The following is a 22919-nucleotide window of genomic DNA, read 5'->3' on the forward strand; positions in this document are numbered from 1 at the left end:
TCCTTTCGTGGTGAGTACAGTAACAATCTTTATTTTTTACTTTATTATTCTTACATTAAAACTGTATTTGTGCCTGTTTTATAGTTTAGTACTGTACGTACTGTATGCATTAAGTTAAAGGGAAGGTTTTAAAAGTCTACATGTTGTAACCTATCATATTTTTTTTGTTTAAAATTTACATTTACGTACGTAAAATAATCTCAATCTCTCTCTCTCTCTCTCTCTCTCTCTCTCTCTCTCTCTCTCTCTCTCTCTCTCTCGTAAATTGATTTTTTATGTTTAAAATTTACATTTACTGTACGTACGTAAAACAATCTCTCTCTCTCTCTCTCTCTCTCTCTCTCTCTCTCTCTCTCTCTCTCTCTCTCTCTCTCTCTCTCTCTCTCTCTCTCTCTCGTAAATTGATTTTTTATGTTTAAAATTTACATTTACTGTACGTACGTAAAACAATCTCTCTCTCTCTCTCTCTCTCTCTCTCTCTCTCTCTCTCTCTCTCTCGTAAATTGTTTTCCTGCTTTGCTACGTACAATACTGTATGTGCTGTACAGTACTGTATGATTTTATATACAGTAGATAGGGTAAATTATATTTGTAAGGTAACATATTTTGTAAATGCTTTTACTGTAAATACTGTACTGTATCATTATTTATCACTATCATCATGCGCGTTAAATGCCTTGTTTGTTCTGAGCGTGGTTGTTTACTGAGCGTACAGTACTTTATGACGCCTTCGTTTCAGGCGGCGTCATAAAGAAAAACATTTCATTTGGAAGTCCTAAGAAAAATACGTAAACTAAAACATTGGTAATAAAAAAATCAACATACAGTACTGTATAATCAATATAATCGATGCAAAAACTAACCTATACATATATGTGTACACTAAATGAGTTTGTTTCTTCATTATGATCAGAGATGAACGTAAACAAAACATTGGTTGCCATTTTTTATCGTGATTTTTAGGTGTTTAGGAAACGCATGATATAAAATCGCCTTTAATATTTATGCCTGTTTTAGTTTAGGGTGCTGTAGTACATGCATTAAGTGTTCTGTACATTAAAGGGTGGTTTGTTAACAGTACTACGTACAAGGGAAGGTTTTAAAAGTCCGAATATACATGTTAAATAAATAGGTAAATATGATGTCACTACTTCGCGGATTTTCACCTATCGCGGCCGCGTCTGGAACCTATCTACCGTGATAAACGAGGGTTCACTGTATATTAGGCTTATAGACTAACCCTAAAACTAATTTGTTTGCACCAAAAGTAAGGTAAAAAAACAGACAAATCACCTAAAACTAATTTGTTTGCACCAAAATTAAGGTCAAAAACAGACAAATCAGATAAACAAATGTATGGATTATGTTTTGAATGGGAAATTGATATATACACAGTTGTATATTTATGCATAGACAACCTTACACTTGCAAAGTTATCATAGCTGGTGAGGCTCATTTATTTATGGACTAGGTTTGCCTTTTGATTTGGCAAGATACCGTAGCATAAGCAAACATATGGTTATGTTAGCCAGAGTATTATGCTGGAATCACACTATAGTCCATTTCTTTTAGCGATGCATATTTGCACCGACTCGCAGCGGTGCCCTTTTAGCTCGGAAAAGTTTCCCGATCGCTGATTGGTTGGACGAGATAATTCCAACCAATCAGCGATCAGGAAACTTTTCCGAGCAAAAAGGGCACCGCTGCGAGTCGGTGCAAATATGCATCGCTAAAAGAAATGGACTATAGTCATTTCTTGGTCGTGGTTTTCGCCAACCTCCAGCTGATGCGAGCAAGCAAAATTGTTATAGTGTCACACTACGATCTCAGTTCGAGGAGCAGATAGGAAAAGTGTAAAAAAAAAAAAACGATCAGCTGATATCATCATGGCACCCAGAAATTTTCTAACTGTTGCAGTAATATGCATTATCGGAATATCTTGTGAATTGCAGGATTCGATAACTGCCACAGGATGAACAAAGCAGGTTTTTATTTTCTTTTGAGGCTTGTTGGACCCAAGATTGTCAAGCAAGAGCACGTACTATCTGCGGCATCCATCTTGTTTGTTTATATCCGAAGTCATGCTCGCGGTTTGTGCTTGCTGCTTCCTGCAGCGCTGTCGTTTTTCTACACAACACTGTGGAATACTGAGTGTTGCCATCACACAGAGCTGCCATAAATTCGTAGCTGCTGGTGACGTCAAATTTCCCTCCGTTTTCTAACCCATCATGATTGGTGAAATAAGCTTTATTTCAAATATAGATCTTTATTCTACATGACGTGGAATTATCCACGTCATATTAAAACCTAAAGTTACACTGATTTCAAGTATTTAGCATTATTTTGATGAATTTACATAAATCAACATATTTTACCATGATTTTTTTCATATTTTTCTTCCTATTCATGCACTGATTCATGCTTCAAGTGAAAGACTGTGGATGTAGAAAAAAATTCTACAGTCAGTTGCCAGATGTCACAATATTTCTACAGTAGCAGACGAAATTCCACGAAACGGCAGCCTGGCTTCCTGTCCAATCGGGAAGCTAATATCTTGAGCAACGAGCTCTCATGTTTTCCATTTTTGGCAGCAACAGCTTGCTGCTTGCTAAAAAAAAAAAACCTGGTGTGATTCCAGCTGTAGTCTGTCTGTGTCTGTGAAATTCAAGAATTTTAATAGCTGTAGCTAATTTACTATAGTCCATTTCTTTTAGCGAAGCATATTTGCACCAACTAGCGGCGGTGCCCTTTTAGATCGGAAAAGTTTCCGGATCGCTGATTGGTTGGACAAGATAATTCTAACCAATCAGCGATCTGGAAACTTTTCCGAGCTAAAAGGGCACCGCCGCGAGTCGGTGCAAATATGCATCGCTAAAAGAAATGAACTATAGTTACATTTTTCATTGGTATCCTGATTTTGTAAGCTGGGCCGTGCTAATTGAAGAATATTAGTCCGAACTCTACACCAAAGAATGCTATTATACAGTGACTTACACAAGAACTAACCAGATTTCCTTATTGGCAGTCGTTACAAATATACTGATAACTAAAATAACCAGATGAATGCTACCTACTTCGTACTGTCAAATAATGTAGATTAATATATTTCATGTTGTAATGACCTCGCATGGGTCTGTTAGATACGATCTCTATATATATGGTAAAGTCCCTATATTTTTCTCATGAAAGCACAATTGCAATTGCTATTTTTTTTGTATCTTCACCACCTGAAGACTTATCTTTTTAGAAAGTGTTATAATAGTGACCTGAAAACTATTAAGCCTGAATGCAAATGCTAGCGAAATAACTGATATTGATACAGAGCAAAATATTAATGGGAAAGAAATTATTTTTCACACACCAAGGCCCGCCTGAACAGACCTTTAGTGTCTGATGGAGGGCGAGAAATAAACCCATAAAAGTAGTATTATTGGCAAATCAACAAATACTGGGATGCATCTTATCCTAAGCTAATCAAGTATTCCGTGTCCTGTTGGGGTAGGAGTAGGTTTGGGGAGTAAAGATTCCTTGCCTAACCTACTCTACAGTGTAAATCAAGAAATGAAACACAAAAATGCATACTGACATAAAGTGCTGGGTGAAATAAGTTCCAGAAATGAAAGAGCAATATTATTTTTTTTATACTGTACATGCTTTGGTTATTTTTTTGTGCTCGTTTAGCCTCACCCGACTGCCCTACCTACTCTGATACTAAATCTATAGTTTTCTGTCTGTTGCTTCATTTGATTTTATCAGGTTAGTGTCTCTTTTACCTCTTACAAAAGTTTTGTGTAGTTTTTTACGTCAAGTGTTTTTTACGTCAAGTATTGTACAGTATGTGGTTTTTGGCATCTAGTTCTTATACTGTTTCGAGATTGCAATCTATCGGTTAAATTTGTTTGACCAAAATAGTCTTCAGAGATGATAATTTATTATAAATTATTGTGAGATAAAGTACTATACTGCGTAATAAGAAGAAGACCCAGGATGTCTAGGTTTTAAACCCATAATTACAGATGAGAGCATTCCTATAATCTATTGGTCTCTGTCAATTGGGAGTTAAGCTTTGTAGCTTACACTGTACGTTATTTCCATATACTGTACAGTATTGCTGGTTTACAGGTTACAGTAATTTCTTTTTAACCCTTTTACCCCCAGGCTCTTTGGAAATTTCCAACCCTTAACCCTCAGGGGGTTATTTTTTTCCCAGCACATTTTGCAGTATATTTTTTTAAATTGCTCTAACAGCCTTAATTTTTGTCATAGAGATGTCAGGTTGGTCTCATTCTCTTGGAAAATGCCTGAATTTTTTCAAAAAAATATAAAAAATATGAAAAAAAAATATTTTTATAGCACTTTTTTGCAAGGACGTACCAGTACGTCCATGGGGGTAAAGGGATGGCTTTTGTGAAACGTACCAGTACGTCCTTTGTGGGTAAAACGGTTAAAATATGGTACTTATGCAGTTGTTTTTCCACAGATAACAAATTCATTGAATTCTGGAGATTATTTTATGTAGCCTATTTGTTAACATTAAAAATACTGTTTATTACTGTATTTTATGTAGTTGCTCACAATTAGAATAGCGTTTACTGCTCTTTTTTTATATAGTAGTTCAGACATAGAATAGCATGTACTGTCCTATTTATTTAGGCACATTTAAAAGTATTTGACAATAATAAATGGTATTTTGTGGTAAAGGATTAGCTAAAGAACAAAAATGAGGTTGTGTTGCCCTTTTTTTTTTTATATGTGGAGGTTGTCATTTTGGTAATGTGAACAATATGCAATTTTGAGCATATTTGGCAGATATAAGAACATATTCTGAGTCTACTACAGTAGAAACCACATTGGCTCAATGGCTTTAATGACTTATTAGTTATGATAAAGTAAGATAAAGTTGGGCAAATGTATTGTTATTAGTGTTAACCCTTTTACCCCCAAAGGACGTACTGGTACGTTTCACAAAACCCATCTCTTTACCCCCATGGACGTACCGGTACGTCCTTGCAAAATAATGCTATAATTTTTTTTTTTTTTTTTTTTTCATATTTTTGATAATTTTTTGAAAAAAATCAGGCATTTTCCAAGAGAATGAGACCAACCTGACCTCTCTATGACAGAAATTAAGGGTGTTAGAGCAATTTCAAAAAAAATATGTACTGCAAAATGTGCTGGGAAAAAAATAACCCCCTAGGGGTTAAGGGTTGGAAATTTCCAAAGAGCCTGGGGGTAAAAGGGTTAATTACTGCTTGAGTTAACAATATAAGTAACCATTTAAAAAAAAAAGAAGCTATCATTAGAAGTTTTTTGCTTGCTTCAGAGTTATTGCTTTCAATTTGTTTTCTGTGATGTGCAGATTTTTGGTACTCGTAAGAAGTGTCGATTGAAAAAGTAAACAGCACCAATATTTTTGTTACACTATTTTTGTAATATGTACAGTCTGTTGATATTTAAATTGCCTAGTTAACTGCCAGACAGTTTGTTACAGTGGTTTTGTACTAGTTTGTCAAAAATTTGTTGCGTTTAGAATTCTCAGTTAACGACCCAAACAGTTTGTTAGTTTTATCTAGTTAAAGTAGTACATTAAAAGCTTACTCCATCCTTTTATTTCATAGAAGCCAGACTTTAGTTTTAGTTTTATATTTGGAAAGGCTTACATAGTCACAGTAACCTAGTGGATCATCATCATCTTCTTCCCAGCTGGTTCCCATTTTTATATGGGGTCGCCGTTGCGGATGAGCCGTATCCATCTTTTTCTATCCTGCGCTTCTGCCTCATCAATCCCCTTCTCCTGTAAGTCTCCTCTCACACAGTCCCTCCATCTCTTTCTTGGTCTCCCTCTTCTTCTTCCCTGAACCTCCATCTCCATAGTATGTCTCCCAACGTGGTCCTCATCTCTCCTCATCAGGTGTCCATACCATCTCAGCCTCCCTTCCTGCACTTTCTTTGATATTTCCACCACCTTTGTCGACCTCCTTATGTAGTCATTTCTTATCAGATCCTCTCTTGTCACCCCAGACACCATTAACCTAGTGGATAAGGGAAAATAAAGAAAGAAAAAACTACTGGATATGTGGAAAATGACTGTAGTGGAAGGGTAATTACCAATAAAGTTTTATCAATTTTAACTCCAGAACATTGCCATCCTCCAAAATTAATCCTGAAAAAGTACTCAAGGTTGAAGAAAAGGTGAAAGAAAAAGCTATCAAAGGCCGGAAGAAATTACAGGTCAGCTTACAATCATTTGGAAATACGAACACAGATCCAACAGAAATCATAAATCTAAGATAAATTAGAAGTTTGTACTGTATACTGTAATAAGATGAATAAATATCATAATAAAGCAAGATATCATTTTATACAGTAAGCAAAACAACATTTACAATAACCTGATATCTATTTCTTATGAAACTGTACTATTTGTTGACTTTGTAATCTAAAATGGCTGTCTGTTAAAGAAGGTGATGAATGCAAGAGTTGATGGGAGAAGTACAAGAGGAAGGCCAATGTTTGAGTGGATGGATGGAGTGAAGAAAGCTCCGGGTGATTGGAGGATAGATGTGAGCGAGGCAAGAGAGCGTGCTAGAAATAGGAATGAATGGCGAGCGATTGTGACGCAGTTCCGGTAGGCCCTTCTGCTTCCTCCGGTGCCTTAGATGACCGCGGAGGTAGCAGCAGTAGGGGACTCAGCATTATGAAGCTTCATCTGTGGTGGATAATGTGGGAGGGTGGGCTGTGGCACCCTAGCAGTACCAGCTGAACTCAATTGAGTCCCTTGTTAGACTGTGAGGAACGTAGAGAGTAGAGGTCCCCTTTTTTGTTTTTGTTTCATTTGTTGATGTCGGCTACCCCCCAGAGTTGGGGGAGGTGCCTTGGTATATGTATGTAACATAAAATTGTAGCCGTGGGAGTTAGGTTAGGCTTACCCTAGAACAGAATTAAACAATTTTATAAAATTCGACCTATAAACATATTGGAACCTTTTAAGTTTGGAAGTTTAGGATCCTGTGGGTTCTTTACTTAATCAATAGTGAACAAATATAAGGAAAATATTATTTAGAAGCTATTGGAGCATTGCCAAAGAAAGAAAGACTTGCCCAAACTGTATAAAGAGTTCGGAACTATAAAGCTTGTGACAAAAATTTAACGGATATGAGAGATGAAAATTTTTGACTGTACATATGTGAAGAAGTAAATATTTTTTCATCCTTTACTACAGAGATGATGATAGCATAAGTGTTCCAAGGAAAAGCCGTTGGGAGTAGGAACAAGAAATTATGCTAAAATAAATACCATGTTGAAAAACATTGTTGAATGCTATAGCTCTGAACATTTATTGAAGTTTTTGCCAGCAATATCTCACAATTTATAGCGTATGCTAATTTAGTATGTACATGTATTGGATATTTTAACCCTTTTACCCCCCAAGGATGTACTGGTACGTTTCACAAAACTCATCCTTTTACCCTCATGGACGTACCGGTACGTCCTTGCAAAAATATGCCCTAAAATTTTTTTTTTCTTATTTTTGATAATTTTTTGAGAAAATTCAGGCATTTTCCAAGAGAATGAGACCAACCTGACCTCTCTATGACAAAAATTAAGGCTGTTAGAGCAATTAAAAAAAAAATTACTGCAAAATGTGCTGGGGAAAAAATAACCCCTTGGGGGTTAAGGGTTGGAAAATTCCAAAGAGCCTGGGGGTAAAAGGGTTAAAGCAATGTTATAATTCCTATCATGTTACTTTAAATATATATTCATATGACACTTCACTATTATTGTAAAGTTATATTTTTTTCTTTGTGTCTTAAGATTTTTAGTCCATTGATATGTATTGTAACAGCATTCTCACCATCGACATATTGTCTATCAATACTTAATTTATTGATAATTACTGTTGGCATAATAAACAAAATGTTTACTTTTTACATTACAGTAATGGAATTGATGTTTTTTTTAACAATTCAATATAGTGTAATTCTTGGATGCCCCAAGCTTGATTACGTGTTTATTTTAAACAAACCCGTATTTATTCCTAGTTTATGTTAGTTTTCTACATGCACATTTAAAAGAATCGTGATTCCTTAATCACTAGCTTCCTTAACTAGTGTGGTATTTGACACCTGTCTTCGGGAGTTCATCGACCTCAGAGGTAACTGTGCCTCCTATTAGCAAAGGGACTACTGTACCCCAATTGATATGTGCTTTGGTGCTCGTCAAAGGTCTAACCAGCCATTGTACTACTGTCGTATGTTGTTGTTCTCAGATTTTGTTAAGGATCAAATGCTATTTCTCTGACCCGAGGAACTTCTTAAGCTCTATTCTATCAAGTAGATAACTCCCAGCACTCTCGACAACAGAAGTGCTGCATGCCAGAGAGGTTGGATTTGCTCTACTGTCAAAAGATTCTGTGAAAGGAGTGCTGATAACAAGGACCTATTGGAAGAGACTGGCACAAAGACCTGAAGGCTGCTACCATGGAAATCGCTCCCAAGACCTGCATAGAGTAGCTTTCTTTTTCTACCACCGGTTAAGTGCTGCTGTATACTTTGCCTCAACCTGAAACTTGACAGTCCTGAAACGCTTATCCTCAAGAAGGCAGGGATTTTTCTCATGCTTCAACTTGCATATCAGTGGGCATTTGTTTCCTGGAGGAACAAAGAGGGAGAAAAATGCACTCGGTCTTCCAAGATGGTTCTCCGAGCCTTTGCAGTCATATATTGCCCTGGAGAAGTCAACTGGGTTTCTGGGACCATCCATCTCTCCCTTCCTTGATGCCTTTCAAGATGAATATGGAAAGTACCATTCTGTCTACCACCAGGAAAGAAGACTTCTTACACTAGTGAACATGAAGGATACATACTTCTGCATATCTATTCTTCAGTCCTGTAGGAAGTTCCTACTCTTTGTCCATAGGGTTTGAGTCACTAATTCGAAGCCACGAGCTTTGGGTTGTCTACCACTCTCAAGCATTCATGCTCACCTCTTCTGATGCCCCCTCAAAGAAAATTTGTCTCTTTGGATTTCTGAACGTTTGACTTTTCGTATTTCCTCCAGGAAGCAATACTCCAGGACCATGACAGTCTGCTTTCTGTTTGACTCTGTCTGCTGAAGAAAGTTGTCAGGTCAGTCATACTATAGTCCATTTCTTTTAGCGATGCATATTTGCATCGACTCGCGGCGGTGCCCTTTTAGCTCGGAAAAGTTTCATGATCGCTGATTGGTTAGAATTATCTTGTCCAACCAATCAGCGATCCTGAAACTTTTCCGAGCTAAAAGGGCACCGCTGCGAGTCGGTGCAAATATGCATCGCTAAAAGAAATGGACTATAAATGTAGATATGCCCTTAATGGAAAAGTTTTCTATGGTTAGGTGCAGGAAATATAATTTCAGATCTGGTATATTTCACTAATTCTCTACTCTAAAATGGATTAAACTTTAGAATTTCATAGATTAAATCTCAAATATCTTCTAGTAATTCAAGGAAATTGGGTATGGTTCCTTTATTGAAGTGCAGACTAATGTATCAAGATTTTAATTACGGTAGTTTTGTGTACAGGCTGGGAGGAACGTAGAGAGTAGAGGTCCCCTTTTTGTTTTTGTTTCTTTGTTGATGTCGGCTACCCCCCAAAATTGGGGGAAGTCCCTTGGTATATGTATGTATGTATACAGTACAAGTTGTCTGTCGATTTAAAAGAGGATAACCTACTATACATAAAGCAGCTTGTTTCCCTTTGAAGTTAAATTTATACAGTATTCCACTGTCTTGGGTTAGAATTCTCTAGCATACTGGTACATTTGGCATGCTGTTCTTTTTTATTTCTCTTCCTCTTGCTTTTTGAAGTTCCCCTGTTGGAGCCTGTGGGCTTATAACATCTAACTTTTCCAACTAGGGTTCAGCTCTTCTAGGAGAAGGACACTCCAAATCAAACCATTGTTCTCTAGTCTTGGGTAGTGCCACAACCTCTGTACCATGGTCTTCCACTGTCTTGGGTCAAGAGTTATCTTGCTTGAGGGTACACTCGAGCATACTCTCCTATCTTATTTCTCTTCTTGTTTTGTTAAAGTTTTTATAGTTTATATAGGATATATTTATTGTTGTTACTCTTCTTAAAATATTTTTGTTCCTTTCCTCACTGAGCTATTTTCCCTGGTGGAGCCCCTGGGCTTATAGCATACTACTTTTCCAACTAGGGTTTTAGCTTAGCAAGTAATAATAATAATAATAATAATATAGCTTAGCTTTAATAATAATGATAATAATAATAATATAGCTTAGCTTTAATAAGAATGATAATAATAATATAGCTTAGCTTTATTAATAATGATAATAATAATATAGCTTAGCTTTAATAAGAATGATAATGATAATAATAATATAGCTTAGCTTTAATAATAATGATAATAATAATAATATAGCTTAGCTTTAATAATAATAATAATATAGCTTAGCTTTAATAATAATAATAATAATAATAATATAGCTTAGCTTTAATAATAATGATAATAATAATAATAATATAGCTTAGCTTTAATAAGAATGATAATAATAATAATAATATAGCTTAGCTTTAATAATAATGATAATAATTATATAGTATTGAAAGAAATGATAGAACTACTACCTCTTATTTTAAAAAATGAAAATACAGTACTGTAGTGCAATCATAATGTCCATTTTATTTTAGGCCATGAAATCAAGGTCTACAAACAATGTGGTTGATACGGTATCTCTTATGATGATAAGGTACCAGGTATTGGTACATCTTCTTATCTCTTTATAATCTTTATAATCTTTATAGTTGCCATCAAGTAGCGTACAAAAGAGCTCACATTTCATAGATATAAATTTGTATTTTTTTCAGAATTAAGTATAACAATGTTATATGTTACCTTATTAGGGAGGCATTTTGAAAATTTTAATATACCTTATACTGAATATGATTACGTGTATATTTATAAAAGAATCAGGCTTATTTTTACTGTAATTTCTTACTTATTATACAGTAAATTTGTTTTGAAATAAACCGTGAAATGCTCCGTGGATAAATCTTTTGTGTACTGTATTATATCCGTTAGGTTTATATTTATAAATTTTGTTATATTATTATTATTATTATTACTTGCTTAGCTACAACCTAGTTGGAAAAGCAGGGTGCTATAAGCGTAGGGGCTCCAACAGGGGAAATAGCTCAGTGAGGAAAAGAAACAAAGAAAAATAGAATATTTTAAGAAGAGCAACAACATTAAAATAAATATCTCTTATATAAACTATAAAAAACTTTATTAAAACCAGAGGAAGAGAAATAGATAAGATGGAATAGTGTGTCTTGAGTTTACCCTCAAGCAAGAGAACTCTAACCCAAAACAGTGGAAGACCATAGTACAGGGGCTATGGCACTATCCAAGATTAGAGAATAATGATTTGATTTTTGAGTGTCCTCCTAGAAGAGCTGCTTACCATGGCTAGAGAGTCTCTTCTACCCTAACAAAGAGGAAAGTGGCCACTGAACAATTACAGTGCAGTAAGAAGTATTGGTTGGTAATCTCAGTGTTGTCAGGTGTATGAGGACAGAGGAGAATATGTAAAGAATAGGCCAGACTGTTCGGTGTGTGTGTGTGTGTGTAGGCAAAGGGAAAATGAACCGTAACAAGAGAGAAGGATCCAATGTAGTACTGTCTGGCCAGTCAAAAGACCCCATTACTCTCTAGCGGTAGTATCTCAAGAAATTGAATTAGGAATTTTTTTCTCTGATGTAAATGTTTGTCAGATGAGAGTTTGCAAATTAGTAACATGTAGTTTGTTGTTTCTCCTGAAAGGAAAAACTTACTTGAAAAACACAGAGCACAAAAAATACGACTATGCGGGCAAGTCCAAAACAGAAGGAGGACCTAGAGGGCGTTCGTGTTGGGTGACGGTGGCGTGGTCCAAGTGTGGTTTCTGGGGCCTTTGTTACGGCCCTTCCCTTTGATGAAGGAATTATCTAAATGGAAGACAGCCTGTGAATAGTGGTTTTCACATGCCCCTGATGTATACACGACACCCACGAGGTGCTCGCGAGAGGGTAGTAACCTCTGCATTCCATGCTTTTATCTTTCTCTGGTATATTTGGAAGATTTATATCAGAAAAGTGTAAAGAAGGACTCTTTTCACCGGGCGTCACAGGTCTCTCCCCAGAAATAGATTTTTCCTTCGTCAAAATCCCTTTTTCACTATGTAAACTCCTTTTAGATATACTGTAATTGATTTTTAGAAAAAGTATTTTGACTTCCATATTTTTTGCTGGTCGGAATTTGATGAATACTGTGCATCTACTGTATTGTACATATGTAGGTCTTGGTTGTACACTAATATATCGCAACTTGTTGTCCAGAAACTTCAAAGATCAACATGGTAGAACTTATGTAAGCAGTATCTGTACAGCGAATAGTTGAAGCGCAAATTATGTATGTGTATTAACAAAAATCAGTATATGTAAATTCACCAAATTTTCCTAAAGGTATACTGTGAAAGGTATACAGGTGGAAGTGCAAAAGGAATTAATGAATGCACTTACTGATTTATATACAGTATTTTCATGTTCTGTACTAGATAAACACTATAGAATTTGATTGGTCTTTTATTGTAAAGTTCAACTTTACACAAATATTCATTGGGTAATATTATATCCTTATTTTTCAGAATGCAATGGTACCTGGTGTGAAGTATGTCTGAAGCTGCCAATGCCAGCCACCTGCACCAGCTGGGTGTTACAGGTGAGTAAATGAAATATATTTTTGGTGCTGATTCCTTATCATGCAGGTTTAATCAAACATCCAATGTGTCACGGTAGTTTTATACCAGTTCAAAAATGTCATTTTGTTTATTGTATTCTCACATTAACCCTTTTACCCCAAAAGGACGTACTGGTATGTTTCATAAAAGCCATCCCTTTACCCCCATGGACGTACCAGTACGTCCTTGCAAAAAAATGCTATAAAATTTTTTTTTTTTCATATTTTTGATAATTTTTTGAGAAAATTCAGGCATTTTCCAAGAGAATGAGACCAACCTGACCTCTCTATGACAAAAATTAAAGCTGTTAGAGCAATTTAGAAAAAAAATATACTGCAAAATGTGCTGGGAAAAAATAACCCCCCTGGGGTTAAGGGTTGGAAATTTCCAAATAGCCTGGGGGTTAAAAGGTTAAGTGAATACATCACCGTTTAACAATATGCCAGCACTTAACCATGTGGGAAACTAGAGGTGGAGCTAGATAGTCTTAGTCATGTCCCCTTCTGTTAACAGCAGCTTTGTTCCCATATTTTACTTTTCCTCTGTTCCCTTTATTGAAGAACTCGGATTTGTATAGTTGGGGAAAACATGAATTGCTTGGAATAAAATTTTTAGTTGTTCCGTAACCGAAATACAAACCACGCTATTTACAAAGGGTATTACTTTTAGCGCAGCTGAAATGACGAGCCAATAGTTTTTAACGAGGGTTAATTACCCCCGCGCTAGTTAGCGGGGGGTGGGGAAGGGTAGCTTGCTACCCCTCCCCCCTCCACACACCGGTGACTTGCTTCACTTCACTTTTGGCTCGGCGGTGACCAGACGTGTCTGTTCATCGCCTTCGTGACAGCCTTTAATTTTCTGCTTTTTCTTTTCAGCTTGTGTGATTGGTTGGAAGTTGACCTTCAGTTATTTTCTTTTATTTACTATGCGTACATGCCCTGGAGTTGCCGGCCGTCCTTGTGGGACTTTCATGTCGGACGTTATTACAGATCCTCACACCCTCTGCCCTCAATGTCGGGGCCGACGGTGCGACCAGGATAACATGTGCCGTGAGTACAGGGAGTGGTCTGCCTCCCAGTGGGAGAGGTTTGGCCGTCGGCGTAAGAAGAAGTCCAAGAGAGACCGTTCTCCTCCGGAGTTATCCTTGAAGGAGGAAGGTTCTCGGGACTCTTCTTCCGCCGCCCAAACCTCCTCCGAAGCTCCCCCTCGTCCGCCTCCTAAGGAGAGTCGTCCGAGTGGGAGCGCAGGCCCTTGTTCTGTTTCCCTACCTTCGTTGGGGGGAGAGGGCGTCGCCTCCCATAGCGAGGCGGTTCCCCCTCCTCTTCCGGGGGAGGTTATTGATAATAATGCCTTATCCAGTGATGATCTTTTACAGATTTGGTCGTCCCTGGGGCTTAAGGGCTTGCCCTCCAGGTTCGCTCTTATTGACCTTGTCTCGTTGGGGGCCGCTGTTAAACAGTCGCCGGTGGTAGCGGAGGTAGACCCTCTGTCTATTGTCGACGTCGTGGTGACAGAGGCCTCCGACGTGGCTGGGCCTTCCGACGCAGGTGCTGTTGCTGGTGATGGTGCTCAAGGCTCTCCTCCTCCTTCCGTGCATCCTTCGAAGGGGGAAGTGAGTCCTTCGGTCTCGACTGCTGCCCAGCTTCCTTCTGAGGGAAGTGTTTTGACGGAGACTCCCCTTCGGAGGACCGATGGTCTCGACGATCTCCCCCGAGGCCGCCTCCGCCGTAAGGCTCACCGCCCTCTACGCCACAAGGGCCTCCCTTCCCCTTACAGGGGGACTAAGAGGCGCCTTTTTGGGTCTTCGTCCTCCGGGGGGGACTCTCCTCGTCAGCCTCAACCGACTGCTCCGCCCTCCTTGAACCTCTCTACAGACCGCTCACCATCTTCTGCCGGATCTTCGCCTTCTGGAGAACTCGTCACCCGACGGGCAACGGTCCCTTCGGGGCTAAGGGATTCTTCCCTTACACGAGCAGGGCTAGCGCACAAGCGCTCTCCTGCTCGCCAGCGCTCACCTGCTCGCCAGCGATCTCCTGCTCGCCAGTGATCTCCTGCTCGTCGACGATCTCCTGCTCGCCAAGACTCTCCTGCTCGCCGACGCTCACCTGCTCGTCGGCTCTCTCCTGATGTTCTCCCCCCTCGCCAACGCTCTCCTGCTCGTCAGCTCTCTTCCGAGCGTCAGCGCTCATTTGAGGACCATCGCCCTGCGGTCTCTGACCACCCTTTAGTTCCTGCTGAACTCCCTGTTCACCATCCACCTGGTCCTGTGGCTACGCAACATCGTGCTGCGCGTGTGTCAGAAACACATGTTCGCCAACGCGCCAGCGATCTTCCCGTTCCTGCTCGTGAACGCGCCGCACCACCTGTCCTCTCACAGGACACGCGTCGACCTTCTGCTCGCCAGCGATCACCTACACATGCTGCTCGCCATCGCACGACCCTGCATGATCGCCCGCTTACGCATGCTGCTCCTCATCGCTCAACCCTGAACGATCGCCCTCCTGCGGATGCTGATCACCATCACACCCTTTCACGCACTCATTCACCTGCGCATGCTGCTCACCATCGCACAACCCTGCACGATCGCCCGCTTACGCATGCTGCTCCTCATCGCACAACCCTGAACGATCGCCCTCCTGCGGATGCTGATCACCATCGCACCCTTTCACGCGATCATTCATCTGCGCATGCTGCTCGCCATCGCACTACCCTGCACGATCGCCCGCTTACGCATGCTGCTCCTCATCGCACAACCCTGAACGATTGCCCTCTTGCGGATGCTGATCACCATCGCACCCTATCACGCGATCATTCACCTGCGCATGCTGCTCGCCATCGCTTACCATTACGCAGTCATTCACCTGCGCATGCTGCTCACCATCGCACATCAGTGCGTCGACATACCACAGCTCGTCATCGATCGCCTGTGGATCTACATCGCCAGCGATCTTCTTCACCTACGCGGCAGCACGATCCCTCGCCGTCGCGCCATCGCTTGCGTTCGTCGCCTCGGACACGTGTTCATTTACCTGCCCACCCTCACGCCCGCTCGCCTGCGCGCCCGCGCGACCGCTCGCCTGTGCGCCCGCGCGATCACCCGCGCGACTATTCGCCTTTGCGCGACCGTTCGCCCTCGCGCGACCATAGTTCGCGGCGAATTCCACAGCCGGTGGTAGCAGCAGGGATGCGTGCTCCTAGACGGCACTCGGGATCACCTCCATCCAAGCACAGGTTGGTAGTGCAGGACGAAGACAGGTCAGTACAGCATTCTTCCCCACCTTCTTTTCAGGCAGGTACCGTCGTGTCCACTCCAAAGGATCGCCCGAGCCCTTTCACCTTAGCGAGGATTTCGGACTCGGTGTCCCTGGAGCAGCAGACTTGGTTTGGTCCGCTGGCACGGGCGTTAGTGAGGGTTATGAAACCAGCACTCGCCGGCCAGGGTAACAAACCAGCGGCTGTCTCTCCTACGCTGAAGAGAAAGAGAGGAGTGGACTTCGTGGTGACTTCCCCCAGGGCGAAGTTGGTTCCCAAGAGGTCGGTCTCGAGGGTCCCCTCTCCTGCACGAGTACTCTCTCCTTCTCCCGTGGACGAGGCCTTTCCGTCCTCAGGTGAGTCCAGTGGGGTGGTAGTCTTCCCCTCGGCACCAGGGGGGGAGACTTCGCTTCAGGCAGGAGAATCGTCTCGTGAGGAAGGGGCCCCTCGAACCTCGTTGTTGGGATCCTGTATCCCTCCCAGGAGGGAACCCAAGGATTCCAAGACCATCCCTAAATCCTCTGCAAGGATTCGTCAGGAACCCACGACTACCCAGGGGAATGTCCACGTATCACCCCAGGAAGAGATTCCTGGGGCAGGAGACTTAGCTGCCAGCCCACAGGGAGGAGAACAGAAAGAGTCCGAACATGCCTTCTGGCAGGTCCTAAGCCTGATAAGGCAACTTAACAGTCTTACGGATCCAGTCATCCCCCCCCCCGTGAAGGCAAAGACATGATTCTGGATGAAGTGTTTGACGTTCGGAAGGCCCCTAAGACCAGTGCAGCTCTGCCCTGGTCTCGGGGGCTGAAGAGTGCCAGAGCTAGGGCCAATGCTCAGCTCGCACTTCTTGCCTCCTCCAGTCGTTCCACTGCCGGGAACAAACTCATCCTTCCTCCTCGCCTTCAGCAGAGAAGGTATTTCGAGATCCTGGGTGAGCACAACCTCGCTCTTCCTCTCCATCACTCTGTGGAGGAGCTGGCGAAGGGAGTTCCCTTGGAGAAACTCTCTGCCCGGCAGGTGTCGTTCTCGGCGGCAGAGATCCTTAACCACGAGAAGGTCGCTAAGTGTGCCATGCAGGCCACTTCGTGGCTGGACTTCTGGTTAGGATCTCTGGGCATCCTATTGTGATCGGAGGACTTGTCCAAGGAGACCAATAGGAAGGCCCTAGAGACCTTCTTGCTCTCGGGCACCCGCTCCATCGAGTTTTTGGCGCACCAGGTTACCACCCTGTGGGCCAACTTGGTGTTGAAGCGTCGTGATGCTGTGTCCGAGAGATTCCATCCGAAGGTCCCCGCCGTAGATGTGTGTAGGCTCCGACATGCCTCCCTCCTGGGGGAGAGCCTGTTTGAGCCTCAAGACTTGGAGCGAACGGCTGAGAGGTGGAGGAAATCCAGCACGGACTCCCTCCTCCACAGGGCCCTTACAACTCGGCCCTATAAGCCTCCAGCCCCGCCACAACAGCAGCAACAGCCTCGTAAGGCTCCCAAACAGGCACCGGCAGCTAAGAAAGTGGTGTCTAAGCCCCAGCCCTTTCCAGCCAAGGTCAAGAGGGGCGGTAAGTCCTCCAGGGGAGGCAAGACTTCCAGGGGTGGCAGTCCCCCTGCGTGTCCACCTGTGGGGGATGCCTTCAGCACAGGCAGGACAAAGAGGAGGGTCACCAGGAACACCATCTCTGCTTGGATTCGAAGGGTTATCCACCATGCCCTGAATCCTGACCCCCCTTATTTCACGTCGCCCTCGGACCCACGATGTCGGGTATTGCTACATCCCTGGCCTTCAAGAGAAACTTCTCTGTGACGCAGGTACTTCAAGCTGGGGTCTGGAAGCGTCAAACGACCTTCACAGCCCACTACCTGCAAGACGTGACCCTTAGGAGCCTCGATACGTTCTCTATCGGCCCTGTGGTGGCTGCACAACAGCTGGTCTAACCTCAGGCTCCTTTTTGGACAAGTAGCAGTAGGTTGAGGGCGTTGTTACCCGGTCTTAGTCTGTGTGAATGAAAGAGTATGTCTGACCCTTACTTCTTTCTTCATTCTCCCCTCTCTTGGGGAAGCAGCATCCTGGTCCTCGCATAGCTGACCTCGACCTCTGCAGGTAACCCATGCTTCTTTGTGCTCCTAGTATTAAGCTTAATACTGTTGCGTCTCCCATACCCTGACGAGGTGGTATGGGGAACGTCCTATCCTAGAATTCCTATCTGAAGGTCTCAAGGTCAACTTCATAGGACGAGTCACACTCTCCTCCTCACACTACTTATGTAGGCCACTCGTTCTTAGCTATGCTAGGAACCTGTGAGGTACAGGGGCTCCCTCTCTCTAGTGCTGCTCACTGAGGGATCGAGCCCTCGGGCAAGCCGAAGTCAGTAAGGCTGGGGACTTTCCACCCTTCCTAAGGGGTAAGTCACCCTTTGTAAATAGCGTGGTTTGTATTTCGGTTACGGAACAAATGACAAATTCGAAGATAATTTGTATTTTTCCTAACCATACAAACCTTAGCTATTTACACATATGTGCCCGCCATCCCTGACCCCCAAGTCAAGTCCTACCTCTAAGTAAAGTGAAGCAAGTCACCGGTGTGTGGAGGGGGGAGGGGTAGCAAGCTACCCTTCCCCACCCCCCCGCTAACTAGCGCGGGGGTAATTAACCCTTGTTAAAAACTATTGGCTCGTCATTTCAGCTGCGCTAAAAGTAATACCCTTTGTAAATAGCTAAGGTTTGTATGGTTAGGAAAAATACAAATTATCTTCGAATTTGTCATATTTTTTCTACTTGATATAAAAATTGATTTGATGTCTGTTATTACACGTAGTGCGTAGTTTTTAACCCTTTTACCCCCAGGCTATTTGGAAATTTCCAACCTTTAACCCCCGGGGGTTATTTTTTTCCCAGCACATTTTCCAGTACTGTATATTTTTTTTAAATTGCTCTAACAACCTTAATTTTCATCATAGAGAGGTCAGGTTGGTCTCATTCTCTTGGAAAATGCCTGAATTTTTTCAAAAAATTATCAAAAATATGAAAAAAATAATTTGTATAGCATTTTTTTGCAAGGACGTACCGGTACGTCCATGGGGGTAAAGGGATGGCTTTTGTGAAACGTACCAGTACGTCCTTTTGGGGTAAAAGGGTTAATTACTTCTGCTGTGATTGTCGACCTTTCAACTAATTTTATGATTGCATTTTCTTGGGTGGTGCAATTTTTTAATAATATTAATTTTCTATAAGTTATTCTTTAGAGCCTCTGATATCCGTATGGGTTGGTTCTGGTAGTTTACACTTATAAATGTACCATTTACTGATCTGTAGGTTTAAAAGAGATTTTTTATTTTGGGGAATCCTTATATTCAAATGTTTATTTATTGTACTTCATTGTTAAATCACTTTTTCACATCCACAAAACTTGGCTTTGTAAGTTTTGAAAAAAAATAGTTGTAAATTACTATAAATAGATGGATGTTTATTAAAAAAAATTGTGTATCTTGTAACAAAATCTCCAGTTTTATGTTTTGAGTTAGGTGTAAAGGGATAACTGCTTTCTAGAACTTAGTCACTTACTGTATACAGTAGGTATGTTAAACATGAGCTAACGATTCTTTCTTTTATTTTCACAGCTGTGAGTGGGGAGTTGTCATCTTTAAGTACTCTATTTAACAAGCCATCAGCTTATGTAGAGCTCTTAGTTGATGGCGTTCAGCAGAAGAAAACACAACACGTAAAACACAATGCTCATCCTAAATGGCATGAAACTTTTACTGTGTAAGTTAAACATTGCCTTCCTGTTCCACTGAATATTATTTCCATGAATCTTGCTTCTGAATAGATCAAGCTATTAAGTGAAATTGTCAATTTAACGACCTCTAGAAAAAACAGTAAAGAATATTCCCCCTGCACTATACCCTTCCTTTAAATTTGCTGCCAAAACACTTCCTGGCTACTGAGAAGAGAATGACAGCCAGTGTCAGATGAGTTAGCCCAGTATCAAAGGCAAAGAAAGATTTGGATTTAAATGGTTCCTGTGTGTAAGACACTTCTAATGTCTTACCTTATGCTTTTAGTGATTTGTTTTTAGAATTTTTTATGTTTAAACTCATATAAGTAATATGTTCCGTAACCGAAATACAAACCACGCTATTTACATAGGGTATTGTTTTTGGTGTAGCTGAAAGCAATCCATATACCAAAGGCACTTCCCCCAATTTTTGGGGGGTAGCCGACAACAACAAGAATCAAAACAAAAAAGGGGACCTCTACTCTCTACGTTCCTCCAGCCTATAAATACCCTATGTAAATAGCTAAGGTTTGTATGGTTAGGAAAAATATAAATTATCTCCGAATTTGTCATATTTCTATTGTTTGGCTGTTCTACATTATTTAGTTATGTATATGGCCAATCCTTCTCCGAGGTGTTGCTGTAAATGTAAAGTAAACAGCTTTTATTTTAATTTTGATCGTCTTCCCCCTCCTCGTTTCGCCGAGGCACTAGATGTCATCTATCCTTTCGTTGCCCTCAATGTGGATTTCGAGACGATGAAATGTTTTGGAGATTTTAAAATGTCTGCACAGCTTCAATTGATCTAATTAGAGTAAAATATAGTGGTATAATGGAACAGGGGTTCAACTCAGTTGAAGTTTTGTCTGGACATTGAATGTTGATTTAGTTTTGATTCACAAAGTCTTATATCCTTCGCGGTTATTATGCCAGTACATATATAGGAATTTTAGATGAGTTGCTTATTTTAGTGTCTTATTAAGGCTAAGTGTTAGCTTAATTTCATCTTTGTCTGTCATTTTATACTAGTACATCAATGTCTTTTAGTATTCTACTTTAGTCTAGCGATGACAATTGCTTTGTTGATGACATCATTTGGTTTTTCTGTAGCATTTACATTACTGTACAGTACGATCTAATATTTCATATTATGGGGAAACTACTTTTCTGTTGTTATTTTGCTTTATGCTATCTAGAAAATAAACATCTTTTCTAGTAATCTAAAATGCCTAAAACACCATTGGTAAAAGTGAAGTAGCAACGTCAGTCATGTTGAATTAACGACAAACACTTGCGAAAAAACACCGAGCAAAACACTACCAACTTACCGGGCAAGTCCAAAACAGAAGGATGTCCTAGAGAGCGCGCGTAGTAGGTGTCGGTGGGGTAGTCCAACTGTGTTCTCTAGGGCCTGTCACAGCCCTCCCCATTGATGAAGGGATTATCTAAATGGAAGACAGCCTGTGAATAGTGGTTTCCACACGCCCTTGTTAAATACATGACACCTACAAGGTGATCGCGCGAAGGTTGTAACCTCTGCATTCCATGCTTTTATCTTTCTCTAGTATATTTGGAAGATTTATATTAGAAAAGTGTAAAGAAGGACCCTTTTCACCAGCCGTCACAGGCCTCTTCCCAGAAGTAGATTTTTCCTTCGTCAAAATCCCTTTATTATTCATATATCTGTATATCGTATGTTACATTTGGGATTTTTATTGATTACCATTTAGAAATACAGTTTGCGTATGTCAAGTAATCATTCTTCCGGTCATAACGTTACTTTGAGGTTCTCTGAGCGATGAGTTATTTCTGAAAGATATGTTCCCATTTCATGATGTAATAGTTTTGTTCTACCAAAAATTGAAGGTGGACTTTAGGATGTCTATAGTAGATATAGCGCTTCCTTGAGATCGACTTTGAGTGTCAGTCTTACATTTGATACTTTGTTTTTATTTGCAAATTCATATTTTTTGATTAAATAACTACAGTTTTCTGTATATTGTCTAGAGGAGTTAACAATTTTCTCAACATTCATATGCATTCTTGAGTTGCTTCTATTTTTCTCATCACAATACTGTAATATTATTTTCAAAACTTTTTTTTTCTCTGTTTTACAGGTTGGTAACCAAAGATTCTGTTTTGGTGTTTCGTGTATCTGATCATCATACTTTAGTGAGAGATTCAATTATTGGTGAAGCAACCCTTAATCTCTCCGATGTTGTTGCTAATAATGAAGGCCGATCTAGTTCCTCTCACACTCTCACTCTTAATCCACCTCCTGGATCTTGTGCACCAGCAGGTAATTTTCATTATGATTTATTGTTATGGTAGGCTGTATTCATAGTTTTTTATTCAGTAGATAACTGGTAAGTTCAAATATATCACTAATTATCAGAAAGTTGGAAAAATGTTTCTGGTAAAAATATTTCTATGGATATTTCTTGAAATGATGTTATTTTAACCCTTTTACCCCCAAAGGACGTACTGGTACTTTTCACAAAAGCCATCCCTGTACCCCCATGGACGTACCGGTACGTCCTTGCAAAAAAATGCTATAACATTTTTTTTTTCATATTTTTGATAATTTTTTTTTTTTTTTTAGAAAATTCAGGCATTTTCTAATAGAATGAGACCAACCTGACCTCTCTATGACAAAAATTAAGGCTGGTAGAGCAATTTAAAAAAATATACTGCAAAATGTGCTGGGAAAAAAACAACCCCTTGGGGGTTAAGGGTTGGAAATTTCCAAATAGCCTGGGGGTAAAAGGGTTAATTGTCGTGTTTTAATTGGCATTATTGTAAATGTTTCGAGTTATTGAATCTTCATCCAAGAGTGGTATCTTTTATATTCTAGACGTATAGAAGACGAGGGAAAGACGGTTGGGGCTTCACCATCAAGAAAGTAATAAGAAAGAAGTGTGTAATTCATGAAAATAAGGGAAAATGCCTCCCAAAGTTTAGCCTAAGGAAAATGTCATGGAATCATTGAAATTAAGAATTATCAAATCCCATACAATAATTATTTGATCACCTTAGAGGAGGAACTCATTAATATTAGTTGAGCTGCAACCTTGCATGGAAAACAGGATGTTATATCCCCGAGGGCTCCAACAGGGAAAGA

At 40.5% G+C, this 22919-nt stretch overlaps 1 protein-coding gene across 1 annotated transcript in view; it reads left to right on the forward strand.

The window, feature by feature from the left end:
* The window catches only part of LOC137639589 (E3 ubiquitin-protein ligase Su(dx)-like), a 62062-nt gene that overhangs the window by 14311 nt on the left and 24832 nt on the right, over positions 1-22919 (forward strand). The window contains exons 2-4 of the mRNA XM_068371852.1: positions 12686-12759; positions 19641-19785; positions 21916-22097. Of these exons, the coding sequence (XP_068227953.1) occupies positions 12711-12759; positions 19641-19785; positions 21916-22097 (376 nt within the window). The 5' untranslated portion in view covers positions 12686-12710. The remainder of the gene's footprint in view (positions 1-12685; positions 12760-19640; positions 19786-21915; positions 22098-22919) is intronic.

Source organism: Palaemon carinicauda, chromosome 1 (assembly GCF_036898095.1).
Source record: "Palaemon carinicauda isolate YSFRI2023 chromosome 1, ASM3689809v2, whole genome shotgun sequence".
Taxonomy (NCBI): domain Eukaryota; kingdom Metazoa; phylum Arthropoda; class Malacostraca; order Decapoda; family Palaemonidae; genus Palaemon; species Palaemon carinicauda.